We start from the raw sequence: 17,179 nt of genomic DNA on the forward strand, positions 1-17,179 counted from the left end.
CACTACTGCATAAGACAAGCAATCTTGCTTGATTTGCAATTAGTACATGGAATGCATGTAGAACTTGGAGTAAGAGGCAACAGCAGGTACACAGATAACTTTTAAACATTTCACAATATGTCCAACATAGAAATTAATGGTCTGTAAACATTGCCATTGATTATTCCTCAACCTGCTCCTCAGATATGAATTAATCCCCATGGATGCTCTGAAGAAAAATGCTTAAGTGCTAAGGGGGGAAAAGCCCACACAATTTAAAGCCAGATAATGTTATGGTTTATAAAATCAGGAGGTCTGTATCAATGGGTATTGAGGATATTTTAAAAGGAAGGTTGTATAAAAGCAAACTGACATTGCTGAATTTAAACAAGGTTATTTAAAAGCTATTTTGGACAATTACCACTGCTACTCATTTTTAAGGTGAAGCTGGCAAATGTTAGACAGCCTTTTGTGGCAAACAGGATAGTGCCAAGAAGCAGCAATAATAGTCAGATTGTTCATGACACATATCTGAAACCAACCCTTTTCAAAATGGAGCAACATGCATTGTGCTAATTCCAGTTATAACTTCCAGCTGTGTCAATGCCTGAAGAATCTAAAAGCAGGAAATCCAAGAGGAAATTCCATCGTCAGTTCCCGGAGTTTTGTAACCCGAATGTTCTTCCAAAAAGGAGATCTTACAGGAATCTGAGTGTGTTTGCTACAAACCTTACCTCATGTCTTCAAGTAAGTCACATTCTGCCTGATGTTTGGCTTGAAGCTTTGTCATCTGTTCAGAGTGAATGAGTTTTAGCTCTTGAGTAATTTTCACCTGAAAAAAAAATACACCAAAATAAGGTGTAATTTTAACATACAATATATTCTCTCAAACGCTGTCACAATGGCAATTACAAAACGTTTATACCAGAATTAGCTTTGGGAAACGTGGCTTTTTTAAAAAAACAAAAAACTTTGCAGTTCCACTAAACTAGGCTATTCATCAAGTTCTAACACAGACTTCTACCAATCTACATGTCACATCCCACTCTTAGACATTAAGATGCCCTAACAGCACATGTATTCCTCCCCTCATATTCTCAGTAAACACCAGTGATCCCAAGGAGTGGGTTTCCTGCTATGCTGAGCTTTGCCTTAGGCAGACCAAAGGTTAGCATAGAGAGCTTCACATCCTCTCTCTTTCCCACATGCAAAGGAAGAACAGGGAAAAGCCCTCTCTTGCATAAAGCTTTGGAGAAAATATGGGTCCCTCACATTTCTTCTACATACTTCCAAGTCCAGTGTTAAAACAAGGTATCACTCATCTTTCTCCTGTACCATCTTTTTGGTCCATTGCCAGATAAGGGGTGTGTGTTGCATGATTACACAATTTTGAAGGCAGAAGTGGTTCTACCTGCCCTTGAGCTACATAAGAGTTCTTTCCTCTCCCTCCTACAAGTCAACTGGCATATATACACCGCAGAGGCAAACACATGCAATGTTTACTGGGGAGGCACACAAAAAGCTATACTTAATCTAGTCATATCTAATCAAACAACTAATAAAGTTTAGTCTGTCAATTAAAGGAACTAACACCCATAACTTTTCACATCTAAACTACTATCTACCAAAGTGCACACATTTCAGATAAGCCATCAGAATGGAAACCAATATAGTACCAAAAAACAGTTCCTTAATTTTAAATAGCTGCCACAAGCAATGTTTCCAGCCAAAGAAATATTAAGCCTTCACTTCTGATTTACTGAAATTTCAGCTTACAGTCAGATCACAATGCATCGTAGGAAGTCAGCTCAGTAAAACACAAGGTGTGGGTCCAAAAACAGAAATTCCAAACATCAAATAATCCCAAAGTTCAGAAGAGAGACTTGGTCTTATCTGAGAGACTCAAAACTATTTTTAAAATGAAGATACTATTAACTATAGCTTATTCATGTCTGTTCTACCTGAAATCTGTTCTGGCAATTAAAGCAATAGTTTATGGATACTGTGCCCATTATGTGAACTCAACCCTGTAGACCCACAACACCATGCTATCAAGCTATATTCACTTCTTGAACACATTAAGGGTTGGGCTGTAGACATTCAGCTTTACACTACCTGAAACAAAGATGGCAAATATTGAAAGAAAGAGATGAAGAGAGAAATGCTCCAACACTAAGCATGTTTATTGATGCAAAATGGCACCAATAATCATACTACAGCGCTACAAGAGATTCATCAAACAGGAATCTTTAAAACGTAATCATCTGGAGGGATAGTCCAACAGATTCAAATGGCAATTCTTAACAGTTTCACCATAAAAAACTGTATCTTCCGTATATAGCAGCCTAGTATGACTCTGTATTTGGACACTACGGTCTTGAGGTCAGGGTCTTCCAAGCTATGGTAAGCAGCATAACATGGGCTGAAGAGAGATGATTCAAGCCCAAACCCAAAAAATCCCTACAGACAAGAACATTCTTCCTTTTTTGTCATAACTATAGGGTGTGGGGAGGAATCTAACTGTTTCTGCTATTATAAAGGGGGAAGCATGTGGATAGAAGAGAGAGGAACAACGCTGAGGCAGAGCTCCCCTCCAGCAGAGCAAAAGCAATCCTCTTTAAGCACTTAACATAAACCCTCCTACCTCTCTTCTCACAATGCCAAGTCTGAAAATACTCCCCCAGTAAGAAAAAAATGTCCCAATCCTTGGATTGCAAGAGGAGACAGATAGTTCTGCTCAGATCTTGGGGAGGGGGGGAAGCAAACACACATGTGCACGTGCACACACACACACACACACACCATTTAAATCTTCCATCAAGCTAGTCTAAATTGAAAAGTCAGACATACTTGAATTTTATTTGAACTGCAAGAAAACAGATTCATCAAGCCTAACCCACCCTATGGAATGGAGATAATATCTCCACGTGAAATCAAAGCACAGTTCACCATGCATAAACATGCTTGCAATATAAAACAAGCTTTGTGCAAACTAAAAATGGCCTTTACCATAAATATAATCCCCTTGTTCTGGCTGAGCCCACCCCTGAAAACAACAGACTGGCAGATAAAAGCATGCTAAGCCCCTCCCTCAAACATAACAGATCCACCAGGCAACTCAGCCTTTTGTTTACACAACCAAGCACCCCTTCCCCTTCCTACCCCAGGTCTCAGCACTTTTCTGATATAACCCACTATTTATTTATTTCCTATAAATATGCATATCAGACACACACATACAAGGATATCAATAACAGGCTTGCTCCTTTACATAGTACAAGAAAATAAACTTGATAGCCCAGTATAGCATATTCACAACCAAAGCACTACAATCCATCTTCTAACTTTAACCAAGACGAGAAAATTCAACTCTGTTCATCACAACGCCCTGAAGTCACAAAGATGACCATTTATTTCCTCTTCTGTACCACAGGCACTCATTTCTCAGACAAAACCTTCCCTGTAGTTCTCGTTCCACACACTCACACCCCAGCTCCTTTCCATGAATACAGACGTACGATAAATGTCTCACACACCCTTGTAGGCTGCACTGCCATATTTATTTTTCATTTATTTATTTAATATATTTTTACCCCACCTTCCTCCTCATAGGACCCAAGGTGGACCCAATGAAACACAAGAAAGGAAACTTTCTATTAGTGTGTTATCTCAATCTGGTGTAACTCTTGAATCAATCTGCACCATGTATGGAGCCAGCTGAAATGGATCGATCCATTTAGTCCCCTACGATGATCAACAGGAGGAGTGGCTGTGTGAGGCATGCTACTTAGCGCTTTCAACACCTAAACGCTATTCCTCTTTTCTCCAATTTGCTCAATGCAAAAGAGACTGTGGTGCAAAAGTCATCACCCCCGTGAGTTTCATGGCAATCTGAGTCCGGTGTCACACCACCCACCACCCAAATCAACCACCATCATCACCTCTGCAACTAAGCTCCTTCCCAACCTTGCCAGAGGCATCTCTTAGTCCCCTGCATGGCGTCTCCAAAATCACGGCATGCAACCTTATGCCACAGATGCTCTCTCTCCCTTTTTCAGTGGCCTCAAACGGCTGCTACACCTAGCCTTACACCTAGCCCTGTCGGCGCTGTATCAGTGTACTGCAACCTGCCTCCATGCACTGTCTCCTGGAAGAGGCTACCAACACCCTGACCCCCCAAAATCCGCTCATGGTGCCGATGCATAGCCTCAGGCCATGTTCGCTCTGCCAACACACCTCGGTGTCCTTCCTATTCATCCTCCATCCTCCTCAAAACTGGAAAATCATAACCACATCAACTGCATACCCTTCCCCTCCACCCATGCAGACATACAGTACCTGCACCCTCTTCTCTTTTTTTAACACATACTGTGACTGGCTGTCAACCCCCCCACCCACCCAATCTGTCTCCGATCCTCAGAACTCTTGTGTCACCACCCAAAGCACCACATCCCCCTCCTCTCAACCCCCCCCCGCCGCTTATTCGGAAGCCCCCACCCCACCCTCCCACAACTCCATCGCTTCACAAGCCCATGTTCTTCCTCGCACAGAGACTCTAGACTCACCGGTAAGGAAAGGGGGGAGGCTCCCGGTGCCACCATATGGTTGCCTTTTGCACCTGGCTGCCCCACCAGGACTCTTTCAGGAGCTGCCTCCCCCCCCCCCCCGATCCAAGAGGGTCAGGCAGAAGAGAGATCTCCCCCCACACACACACATACACATTTTGCAACTACCCTCCCTGGACCCCGGATCCCCTTCCTTCCAAATACCTACCTCCCCATGCCTTTGCCCCATAGCCCTCTTGAGCCCCACTCTCTGCTTCCCCCCCGTCCACCTTCCGCGCCCCACCTGAGGGTCCCTGCTGCCCCCCCCTTTCTCCCCAGCCTCCCTGCCATCCTCCATCCCAATTCGCCCCTTGGCTCCCCCAGGATCCACCCGGCGGGGGGGGAGCTCCCCCCTTGCCTTGCCCCACCCCAGCTGCCCTCCTGCCCCACAGGCCTCCCCGAACCTAAACCCACCTAACCCCCCCGACCACCACCTTCCCCATCTCCAGCACAACGTGTCCCCCCCAATGACCCACACCTGCCCCCCAGCCCCCTCCCCTCTCTTCTCCCCACACCTCCCCTCCACCTCTTTTTCACCCCCCACCCCCACCGAGACCCACCTGAGCTCTCCAGAGGCACCCCCCAGGGGTAAAAGGAAGCCCCCCCTCCCCTAGAGGACCCCTCCCCGTCTCTTTCTTTCCTCTCCCTCTCCCTCCCCCCTCCCTTATTCCTTCGCCTCCTCACCTTCCTCGGCGGGGGCTGCATGGCGGGGGTGGCGGCGGCGGCGGTGCCGCTCTCGGCCTCCACATCAATCCCTTCCCCGCCCCAAACGGCGGCGGCGGCGGCGGCGGGCGGCGGTGTCTGGAGTAACGGGGAGGGGAGGGAGAGGAGGAGGGGGAGGAGGAAGGGGAGCAGGCGGCGGCGGCGGCGGGGGCGGCAAAAAGGGGAGGGGAGAAAGACTCGGACGGGAACCGGGGGAGGCGGCCCCGCTCTCTCCTCCGCCTTCGCCTTCTGCAGCACCAGCAGCGGCAGCAGCAGCAGCGCCGGGGGAGGCGGGCGGGCGGGCAAGCGAGCGGCCTGCTTCCCAGCAGAGAGGCGGGCGCGTGGGCGTGGCCTCCGGCGGGCGGGTGGGCGTGGCCCCGGCGACGGCCTCTCGAGAAAGCCCCCCCCACCCCCAGTTCAGGACCAGCAGGGCGACGCAGGGAGGGGAGGCGAGCGGGGGGGGCGGGGCCTTGGAACCGATCGCGCAGGCGCACCGAAGACCGGCCGAGGGGGGGGAATGGAGGGAGGGAAAGGAGATGTGGGGGGGGGTTTAAGGAGGAGGAAAGCGCGATTTGGGCGCCAGACAGGGCCGGAGGTGGCAAAGGAAGCCGTTGCCTGAGTATCGCCTCAGGGAGGAAAAAAAAATAAAACGAAGGCGACCAAGCGGAGCTCCTTCGGACCCCCTCACGCCTCGTGCCGTGAACTGAACGGGCGGGAAGAGGAGGAGGGTTTCTTCGGTTCTCTGAGGGGGAAAAAAAAACAGCGCTCGAACCCGGCCAGAAGCTGGGAAATGGGGGTGGCGTGAGGGGCCGAGAGGAGCGTTTTGCTTTGTATGTGTGTGTGTGTGTGTGTGAGAGAGAGAGAGTGAGAGACGGCCTAGGGAGAAATCCTGAGGGAAAACATGCCGGAGGTGGGGGGGGGGAAGAGAGTTGAGCGGCCCATGAGGCACGGCGGCGCCTGACGGACATGGAGCCGACTCGCCTCACGGACGGGCCAGAGAGAGAGGAGGGGAGCCTCGATACAGGTTCAGCCGTGAGTCATCTGAAGGGAACCGGGCTGCGTAACGTCTGAACCACGATACGCGTGTCAGCGTCGTGAGGAAGAATAAAAAACCACCCACTAGCCTGTATATGTGTGTGGGGGGGGGTCGAGACGGATCACCGCACCCGCCCATTTTTGCCGCCACCCGCCCAACTCGTCCCTTAACGGGCGCACTTTCAGACGACCCACAAACACGGGATAGTCTTTCACGCTCTCACGTCCGCTCGGGAGGGAAGGAGGGGAAAGGGGCGGGGCTTGAACGGGGGAAAAAAAGAAGCCGGGCCGAGTGAGCATGCTCGGTGCTCAGCCTGCCTTGACAAGGGGCGGGGTCGAGGCGGTGCCTCCGGACATGGCCCCGCCCCCTCCTGGACCGGCGCGCTTCGGCGCCTGGGAACGCGCCGCTCAGCATGAAGCCGACTGAGAGGCGGCTGCCCCCTAACCGTGATGGGCTGCAATTGCACCAGCGCATTCCGAGGACTGACCTGGATGCCCGGGTTTCCAACAGGGATTAGAGTCTTCAGTCTCCCGACTGGGTTAAACCACTGATTAATTAGCTTTTTAATGTATCCTTACTAAACAATGCGATATTGAAAACTCAAATGTTGAATGCATTATCAGAATGCTTTAAATATAAGTGGAGGATCAACTAGCACTCGCATTATGACGTGGGAAGCATGTTGTAAAGCTTTTATAAGAGGGAGAACAATCGCTTATGCTTCCTACAGGAAGCTCTGAGTAATGAAAGAACTCTGAAAAATAAGATGAATACAGTTCAGTTTACATCTGAGACACCCGATTTTTATCAGAACTTGAATAAACTTTAAATACAAATTGAATAATGTCAGAGAGGACAGAATATGTTTTTGCATGCTTCTGTCAAATCTTATTGGAAAAGTGGTGATAGATCCCGGCACACTGCTTTAGACATCAGAAGAGCAAAATTTATATCCCACTTGTCAACAATGAAAACAACAACGTATACATCACTCTTGTGTAAATATATCAACAATTCTACAGTATATTCATTATATAGCAAAGGCAGAGAACCTGATTAGATAAATAGATAGATATAGATATACAGTAGATATATATTTCTCAGCTCCATCTTCCCTGTCTAGATTCGCTACAACAACAACTTCTAGTTTTGCTTGTGTCTATAGATGAAATAAAGTCTGTGGTCATCACTATGATTACTGATAAATCTCCAGGACCAGATGGATTTCCTATTGGGTGGTATAAAACCTTTTCATACTTTTTCATTCCAAAATTGCACCAATTTTAGAATTAGATGTATGAAAATAGGGCATTACCATCACTATAGTATGATGACTAAGTGACCCATAAGTTTGGGAATCATTCAGTGTGCAAACTTTAGACCTATTTCATTAATGAATGTTGATGCTAAAATATTAACTGCTGTACAGTACTAGCCAAAAGACTTAAAAAGTAATTACACCCGTCATACATTCTGACCAGGTTGGCGGGGAACTGATAATTTGAGACTGGTCGTGGATCAAATTGCTTTCAATGATGAGAAATCTTAATAGGCTCCTATTATTTCACTTGATGCAGAGAAAGACTTTAACAATATATATTTGCAGTACTTACTAAGTTTGGCCTTCCTCTTGAATTTTTGAAATGGATTTGGACCCTTTATACATTTCGAGAGTATTAACTGACAATAGTTTCTCTGCATCATTTCCTCTGGAAAGGGGTATCAGACAAGGCTGTTCTCTTTCACCCTTTATGTTTGATTTGTGTCTAGAACTACTTACCGGTTCCATTAGACAAAATTCTAATACTCATGGCTTTGTTCATAATTCTCATGAATTTAAAATTGCTTTTTATGAAGATGATCTTTTACTGTTTATTTCTGAACTTAAGCCTTCCAATCCAGAATTAATGGAAGTAATATACTTGGCCCTTTCACGGATGGCTGCCTTGCCGTGGCGAAGGGGCTTGAGTAACTCAGAGAAGCTATGGGCATGCCGTGCAGGGAAACCCAAGACGGACAGTCAGAGTGGAGTGTTCCGACTAAATGCAATCCACCTGGAGTAGGAACTGGCAATGCCACTCCAGTATCTTTGCCAAGAAGGGCCCATGATCAGAAACAAAAGGCTGAAAGATATGACGCTGGAAGATGGGACCCTCAGGTCGGAAGGCGTCCAACATGCTACTGAGGAAGAGCAGAGGACAAGTACAAGTAGCTCCAGAGCTAATGAAGTGGTTGGGCCAAAGCCGAAAGGACGCTCAGCTGTGGACGTGCCTGGAAGTGAAAGGAAAATCCAATGCTGCAAAGAAGAATACTGCATAGGAACCTGGAATGTAAGATCTATGAACCTTGGGAAGCTGGAGGTGGTCAAACAGGAGATGGCAAGAATAAACATTGACATCCTGGGCATCAGTGAACTAAAATGGACAGGAATGGGCGAATTCAACTCAGATGATTATCATATCTACTATTGTGGGCAAGAATCCCGTAGAAGGAATGAAGTAGCCCTCATAGTCAATAAAAGAGTGGGAAAAGCTGTAATGGGATATACTGTAATCTCAAAAATGAAGATTTACAACACCTTCTAGAACTGACATCAAAGAAAGATGTTCTTCTCATTCTAGGGGATTGGAATGCTAAAGTAGGGAGTCAGGAGATAAAAGGAACAACAGGAAAGTTTGGCCTTGGAGTTCAAAATGAAGCAGGGCAAGGGCTAATAAAGTTTTGTCAAGAGAACAAGCTGGTCATCACAAACACTTTTTCCAACAACACAGATTTAAGAACAGATTTAAGGAACTTGATTTAGTGGACAGAGTGCCTGAAGAACTTTGGACAGAGACTCGTAACATTGTACAGGAGGCAGCAACAAAAACCATCCCAAAGAGAACGAAATGCAAGAAAGCAAAGTGGCTGTCCAACGAGGCCTTAGAAATAGCAGAGAAGAGAAGGGAAACAAAATGCAAGGGAGATAGAGAAAGCTACCGAAAACTGAATGCAGACTTCCAAAGAATAGCAAGGAGAGACAAGAGGGCCTTCTTAAATGAACAATGCAAAGAAATAGAGGAATATAACAGAAAAGGAAAAACCAGAGATCTGTTCAAAAATCGGAGATATTAAAGGAACATTTTGTGCAAAGATGAACATGATAAAGGACAGAAATGGGAGGGACCTCACAGAAGCAGAAGACATCAAGAAGAGGTGGCAAGAATACACAGAGGAATTATACTAGAAAGATTTGGATATCCCGGACAACCCAGATAGTGTGGTTGTTGACCATGAGCCAGACATCCTGGAGAATGAAGTCAAGTGGGCCTTAGAAAGCTTGTCTAACAACAAGGCCAGTGGAGGTGATGGCATTCCAGCTGAACTATTTAAAATCTTAAAAGATGACGCTGTTAAAGTGCTACGTTCAATATGCCAGCAAGTTTGGAAAGCTCAACAGTGGCCAGAGAACTGGAAAAGATCGGTTGAAGGGGCAGAGGAACTGTTGCTTCCTGTCCCACGTTCCAGAAAAACATCTGCTTCATTGACTATGCAAAAGCCTTTGACTGTGTGGACCACAGCAAGCTATGGCAAGTCCTTAAAGAAATGGGAGTGCCTGAACACGTTATCTACCTCCTGAAAAACTTATACGTGGGATAGGAAGCAACAGTTAGAACTGGGTATGGAACAACTGATTGGTTCAAAATCGGGAAAGGAGTATGAAAAGGCTGTATATTGTTCCCCTGCTTATTTAACTTATATGCAGAATACATCATGTGAAAGGCCGGACTGGAGGAATCACAAACTGGAATTAAGATTGCCAGAAGAAATATCAACAACCTCCGATATGCAGATGACATCACGCTCATGGCAGAAAGTGAGGAGGAATTTAAGAACCTTGTGATGAGGGTGAAAGAGGAGAGTGCAAAAAACGGTCTGAAACTCAACATCCAAAAAACTAAGATCATGGCCACTGGTCCCATCACCTCCTGGCAAATAGAATGGGAAGATATGGAGGCAGTGACAGATTTCACTTTCTTGGGCTCCATGATCACTGCAGATGGTGACAGCAGCCCCGAAATTAAAAGACGCCTGCTTCTTGGGAGGAACGCAAAGATAAACATCGACAGCATCTTAAAAAGCAGAGACATCACCTTGCCAACAAAAGTCCGAATAGTCAAAACTATGGTTTTTCCTGTAGTGATGTATGGAAGTGAGAGCTGGACCATAAAGAAAGCTGACTGCCGAAGAATTGATGCTTTTGAATTGTGGTGCTGGAGGAGGCTCTTGAGAGTCCCCTGGACTGCAAGGAGAACAAACTTATCAATTCTAAAGGAAATCAACCCTCAGTGTTCACTGGAAGGACAGATCCTGAAGCTGAGGCTCCAAGACTTTGGCCATCTCATGAGAAGAGAAGACTCCCTGGAAAAGATGCTGATACAGGTATTAGGAAAGTGTGAAGGCAGGAGGAGAAGGGGACGACAGAGGATGAGATGGTTGGACAGTGTCATCAAAACAACCAACATGAATTTGACCCAACTCCGGGAGGCAGTCGGAAGACAGGAGGGCCTGGCGTGCTCTGGTCCATGGGGTCACAAAGATTCGGACACGACTAAACGACTAAACAACAGTATACTTGGAGAGGTATCTGGTTATTCAATTAACTGGACAAAATCTAAGTTGTTGCCAATGGGAGACAATCTATCACAACATATTTTTTCTGATAGGGCAATTCTGATGGAGCCCAGATGTTATTAACTATCTTTGAATATAGACTCCCAGGGATATTTAACAGATGATTGCATTACATTTAATCACACTGACTTTGGAGATACCCCTGGCTTGTAAAAACTGGGAAGAAGCCCTTTTAATGTAGGGTGTGGACAGATGGAGGAATTCTTCCTTTAGATCAGGGGTGTCCAAACTATGGCCCACAGGGGCACATCTGGCCAGCCTTGCCTTTTTATCCGGCCCATGCTTGGAAAAGGAGGGAAGGGGGACCCCAAGCAAAGACAGTGGGGGTGGGGGATTGCTTGAGTCCCCCTTCCCTCCTTCGGCCCTTCAAAAATGAGTAAAATACATTTGCCTTTGTAATGTTACAATTTTGTGTCAAGACCTACTAGATCATTATTAAAGCTATTTTTTGTTTTCTTTTACTTTTAAGTAATTAATACAAATTTAGAAAATTGTAGAAGAGCATTTTGCGCACATACACACAAACATTCAGAAACCAATCCTTGTGTTTTTGGGCAAAAGACCTATTTGCTAAATCTGATATCTTTGTTCATGCGCTGGAGTGAAAACTCACAGAAGCTGGTCTCCCTGTCCCCAATGGTGTATCTCCATGTATTGAGACACTCTTTTTAACCGAGGATGTGGAAATTGCAAGTATTCCATAGAACCCTGTATACATTCCATTTGAAAACGGTTTGCTTTCTGGCTTTAACAATATCCTCTTTCCTGCACACAAATAGCAGGGCTACAGTCAATCAATTCAGACATGGCGAGGGGTTGAAGGGAAGGGAAGTAAGGAAAGACAAAAACGTGGTGGCACCTTAAAGACTAACTTTTATATTTTTTTCATGTGCGCTTTCATTAGACATAAGAGAATCCGCTTCATTAGACATAAGAGAAGTTCTATAAACCCTTTTTTCCATCAGAGATGAAAATATCTGTCCAGAGGCCATACCATTTGTCCTGGTCCCTAGACACAGCAGAACAAGGCAGACAGTGGACTGAAAATGTAAAATAGGCTCTGTCACTGATGGTATGCATGTTAGAGAGAGCAATAGTTATGTTTTGGAATCTTCTACAAAAGTTCCCCACAATTTTGTGACTGAGGTTTGCAATTATTGGGTAGAAAGTTTAATTAGATTGGCAGCTCCTTTACAGCCATACGTCAAGCCAAAACATCGGTGATAGTATGTTTTTAGGATTGCTCACCATGAATGTGCATGTAATGCTTTGAGTTTTCTTCCCTTCTGTGTAGCATAGGTTGATGGAGAACATTGTCTGTCTTGGGTGTCCATAAAAAGAAAAGATTACTAAATGTCTTCTCCGGCCAGCGTAGTTTTCTGTTGCAGCAAAACAGACCGAGTGTCTGCGCTGAACTTGCTGTCCGCAGCAGCTTGCAGGCTTCTGCACGGCAGCCTTTTCACAGGTTTTCTATGGAGCATCAGCAAACAATAACATACAAGAGAAAGATCGCTTACAAACTGGCCAAGCTGTGCAGAGCAGTTCCAGGTGAGAATGGGCTCAGCAGGTTCAGTAAATTGTCCGATACAAAGAGAGCCACTAACTTGAAACAGCAAGATTTCTTTAATAAGCTATTTATCAGTCAGTGCTCTCCCCAAAAGAGCTCTCAAGAAGGACGCACAATATCCCAAACCAACCAGCCAGATCAAGGACGAAGCAAGCTGTCTCTGAAACAGCCAATCGACAGCTCCAAGCGAATCTGTACATCTTCCAATCCTTGGAGACCCCAAGTTAGCAAGTCTGTGTCTCCTAGTAAAAGATGGTTGCGTGGTGTTGAAATCTCATCTCCTTGAGGGGGAGATCTGAAAGCCAGTGCAAGGATCGTTTTGTGGTTGACCTTATTGCCCTGGTAGCTCACAAGCTGTAACAAGGCGCTGATGGCAGGCGAGTGAATGGGCTGGCAGAGAAAGGAACAGAATACTGTATTTTGTTTTCCTTCTGTGCCCAGCATAGAAACCAAGCAGACTGTTTGTTGCTGAGTTTTGAATTTCTGGTAAAATTCTCTGTGCTTCGAGCAGTTTCCCTGTTGCTTTTGGCTCCCGCCACACGAGGGAGAGCGACTCACATGAGCCACAGCCTGTTCCTGCAATTACTGCATGGCTATACTATCTATTTCACGTACCGCAGGTTAGTATAGGAGCAAAGGAGTGCTTATTTTTGTCCAAGCTTCGGTTGGTGATAATTCGTGACCCTCTGTGAACCTGTACAAGGTTATTTCCTTTTTGGACCCTGGATCTTGGGAAGGGTTGCTTTTCAGTACTACATTTCCCAGAATCCACCAGCCAGAATTGCAGTTGGGTGAAGGTTCTAAGAGAGTTGTAACTCCCCCCAAAATTATATTTCCATACTCTAGCAAGAATTGGGTGCATTTCACTATCTAAGATGGACCCTTGCTTTAGAAAGCCAGAGCAGGTACATCCATGGGTATAAATCATTTATGTACTTGCTTAAATAATGTCATTTTGAGAATTCAGTCTGGATTCTTAAATCAAGGCATACAGTTAAAAGAGTAGGAACAGGCAGGCCAAAGGAACTAGAAATATCATCAGAACACTAGTTATTTCATGCAGTGACCTCCCTCCAAATCTGTCTAAACAAAACCCACCTTGAATCTTCACCAAACACAAGCAAACACCTTAATTTCTTGAAGAGAAGAACAGGACCGAGACGGTTCTGGGGCCACCAGTGAAAACAGGTGGTTTGATGACCAAGCGGTCTTTGGTGCCCAATGATGATGAAGTCAGGGCCAACATCCTACTGATGTTCTTATAACGTTGGTGTTTAGGTGCCAACGTGCATCTTGCCGGTGACTGAGAGCGCGTCTGCACAGGCATATCGCTTGCTGTTTGGATCACTTTTTGATACTGTTTGGTTCAAGCCAAATGTTGATGTCCACATGTGTTTTGACTCACAGCGATACACCCCTGCCCCATTTTAGAGCTCTCCTGCTCCTTTTTGGCACAATGTGGAGTGTTCCTAATTATCCTGTTCTGTAGCCCGTGCAGATGATTCGTTAGCACCCAACTACGGCTATGGGCCATATTATCTGAGGTGACAACCCTGTGACATATTTAATGGGTTGTGACATTGGAAGGGATGACATACAACCCTCCTTTTCTATTTTAATCTATTGTTTTAATTTTCCTATTGATGCCCTGTAAATGCTTATAAGTGCTTAGAAAGCATTTAAAAACACATATTAAAACAGCTAAAAATCCAATAAAAATAGTTCAGTACATGCATTGCAAAATATTATCAAAGAAAGGGCTCCTTCAATTATCTAAATTCTGTTAATAGAATCTAAATAAAACGACTATAAAGGAACAATAATCTGAGTGAATGCGTGGGAAAGTAACTTTTTAAAATGTACATCTTGCAGAACTCCTTAACCAGTGACCACTGACCACTCTGGATGGAAGATTTGTTGCATTTCTGGTGGACAGAGCGACAGACTAGGACTCAGGTGGCCTGAGTTCGAATTTCAACATGGTCATGGAAACGCATGGGAGGAACAGCACCAGTAGAGCCACTCCATAAAATATATCACGTGCCTTGAAATCTCTGTTAGAGTCATTAGATGTTGGCTCTGACTTGGCAGTACATATGACACAGGACGAAAAATAACTTTTCTAAGCTATTCTTTGAATTTTGATTCTGTTGCCTTCATGAGTCTCTGCGCAACTCAAGACTCCAGTTACACACAAACAGAGCTTGGACATATAGCTCTTTTGACGACAGCTGCCACAATTCCCAGCCGGTATGGCCACGTACTTTGGCCATGCATATTAAATACAGTACTTTTATCTGAAGCATGAACGAGGAATATAATAACCTTAGAACTGTAGAGTTGGAAGGGACCTTATGGATCATCAAGTCCGGCCCTCATCGAGGAAGCCCAGTGGGGGATTCAAACGCCCAGCCTCTGACTCTGCAGCCAGAAACCTAAACCACTGAGCTATTGGCCACTTCATACCCATGTTATAACACATAAAATAAAACAACATGTTCAGCCAGAAACCCAGCTGTACAATACTGACACATTCGTTTGGACAAATAGTGTTTATTTATATTTATTTTTATTTATTATCAGATTTTTATCCCACCCTTCTAGACTGTGTCTACTCAGGGCGGCTCACATCAGAATCATACATAAAAGCAGTTAAAACAATAATTTAAATTGACAATATTAATGTTAATCACGATGGAAAAGTAAACAAAAAGCCAAGTAGAAAGTAAAAGTCAAGTATTGGTAGGAGTATTGTATTCTCTGTATTCACTCTATCCTCGCAGGCTTTCACGCCCAGGATCCAATGGTGGTTGTAGGTTTTTCGGGTTGTTTGGTCATGTTCTGAAACACGGCCAAACAGCCTGAAAAAACTTACAACAAGCATCAGTGTTTATTACGTTTGTCATGTAATGCTAAGTCCTTGGGAAACACATTTTTCTTGGAATCCAGCGGTCTTGTTGCTCAGCTGAAATCCTCCCTCCCACCCCCCGCCCACGTAGGCTTGTGCTTTTCCAGCTGCAAAACATCCTACCAAGAAGAAGAAACAATTATATCACATTTAATCTTAATGGCCCAAACCCAACGGTGTCTTCAAACTCTACAAACGCAAATCCCATTGATTCGGTGCATCTACTGTAGTTGACCCTTGGAATCAGGTCAAAGAGAACATTCAGTGGGACGAAAATTCTATCCTAGCACATTTTGTTCCATTTGCTGTTGACTCTGGCTGTGCCTGGAAGCTCCCAAGACACAACGGTCCCCAGTTTCTCTCCATACTGAATGGAGCATTATGAGACTTGTAGTCATCGGGTAGGCACCTGCCAGGGGAAGGTTGGTCTGGGTGAATCTTTTTTGCAAAAAAAAAGGCAGACATCTGGATAGGATGGCTCACACAGCTTTTAAACGTGTTTTTGCTTTTAAATGGGTTTTTAGTATGGGTTTTATTTAACATTTTCAGTATAATATTTGTATAAGTCTTTTAAAAATACTGTATGTGTCTACTGCTGCTTTTAGCTTTTAAATGCTGTATTGTCTTTTAATGATGTAAGTCCATCGCGGTCCTTTTTAAGGAGAAAGGCAGGGTAAAAACATTTTAAGTCAATAAATAAAGGTCTGATTGAAAATGACTGTTATTACAGTGGACCCTCGACTTACAGATGGCTTGACTTGCAGACCTTTCAAGTTACAGACTTCTCTGGCCGCATTTTTAGGTTCGACTTGCAGTAGGAGAATTGACTTACAGACCAGAAAAAAACCAAAACGGAACAAAAACGGCCGGTTATGGGATTAATCAGTTTTCAATGCATTGTAGGTCAATGGAAACTCGACCTACAGACTTTACGACCTGCAGCCGCCGTTCCAATACGGATTAATTCCGTAAGTAGAGGGTCCACTGTACGGTCCTTTCAATCTAAGATAAAGTGTCTTCGCTCAATGTCTCAGAAGACACATTGATTTTAAAAGCCTCCAGGTCCAAACTCCAGGAAAGACCCATCTCTGAGAAAGCAGGACAAACTGCTGCTGCACTGAGCAAGCCAGTCATGAGGACAGGGTGGAGGACTCCGATTTCAGGGTTTGGGGCAAATGCAATGAATCTGCTCCGGCTTTTATTCTGAACTTTACAGAGGTCCATCCGATCTGCCGGACCCTATTTCCTCTCAATAGATTTGGTGCGTTGGGTAGCACCTTCAAGCTCAGAGCAAAAGACGGTGGAGATTTACGATCCATGGAACACCAGCCGTTGCTGGTGTTTTCCAGATGTTGCTAGACTGCAGCATGCATCAGGTCTCGCTGTTGGCCGTGGTGGGTGGGAGATGTGGCCCACAACATCTGGGGAACAAATACTGCCATTCACGATGAGCCTACGCTCTGAGTGGATCTAAGACACTCTGTTTCAATCAGCCTAGCAAAAGCACAGAAGATGCTTGCTCTTTCATCGTCTTACCCCCTTGGCTTTCCCTGACTGTTATTCTTGTGTTCTCCTAACTTGGCCATTATCTCTTTGAATCATAATATTTACGTTACTTGGGTGTTGGTAGCGGGATTAATCTCCATAGCAAACATCTGCAACACAACACACACTCCTGCCAATCATGTCTTTCTGAATGCACTGGCACC

General features: G+C 45.1%; 1 protein-coding gene across 5 annotated transcripts in view; it reads right to left on the bottom strand.

Annotated features, from left to right (window-relative positions):
• FCHSD2 (FCH and double SH3 domains 2) overlaps window positions 1–5,557 on the bottom strand; it is a 158,644-nt gene extending 153,087 nt beyond the window's left edge. For 2 of the 5 annotated variants that reach the window (XM_078390219.1, XM_072993448.2), the window contains exons 1-2: window positions 5,268–5,424; window positions 714–811 (exon numbers count right to left, since the gene is read on the bottom strand). In XM_078390219.1, coding sequence (XP_078246345.1) covers window positions 714–811; window positions 5,268–5,288 — 119 coding nt within the window. In that variant the 5' untranslated portion in view covers window positions 5,289–5,424. Of the gene's footprint in view, window positions 1–713; window positions 812–5,267 lie in introns of those variants that run through there. The other 3 variants (XM_078390221.1, XM_078390218.1, XM_078390220.1) reach the window with 3 other exon arrangements.
• Between the last annotated feature and the right edge of the window lie 11,622 nt (window positions 5,558–17,179).

This window comes from Pogona vitticeps, chromosome 3 (assembly GCF_051106095.1).
Source record: "Pogona vitticeps strain Pit_001003342236 chromosome 3, PviZW2.1, whole genome shotgun sequence".
NCBI lineage: Eukaryota > Metazoa > Chordata > Lepidosauria > Squamata > Agamidae > Pogona > Pogona vitticeps.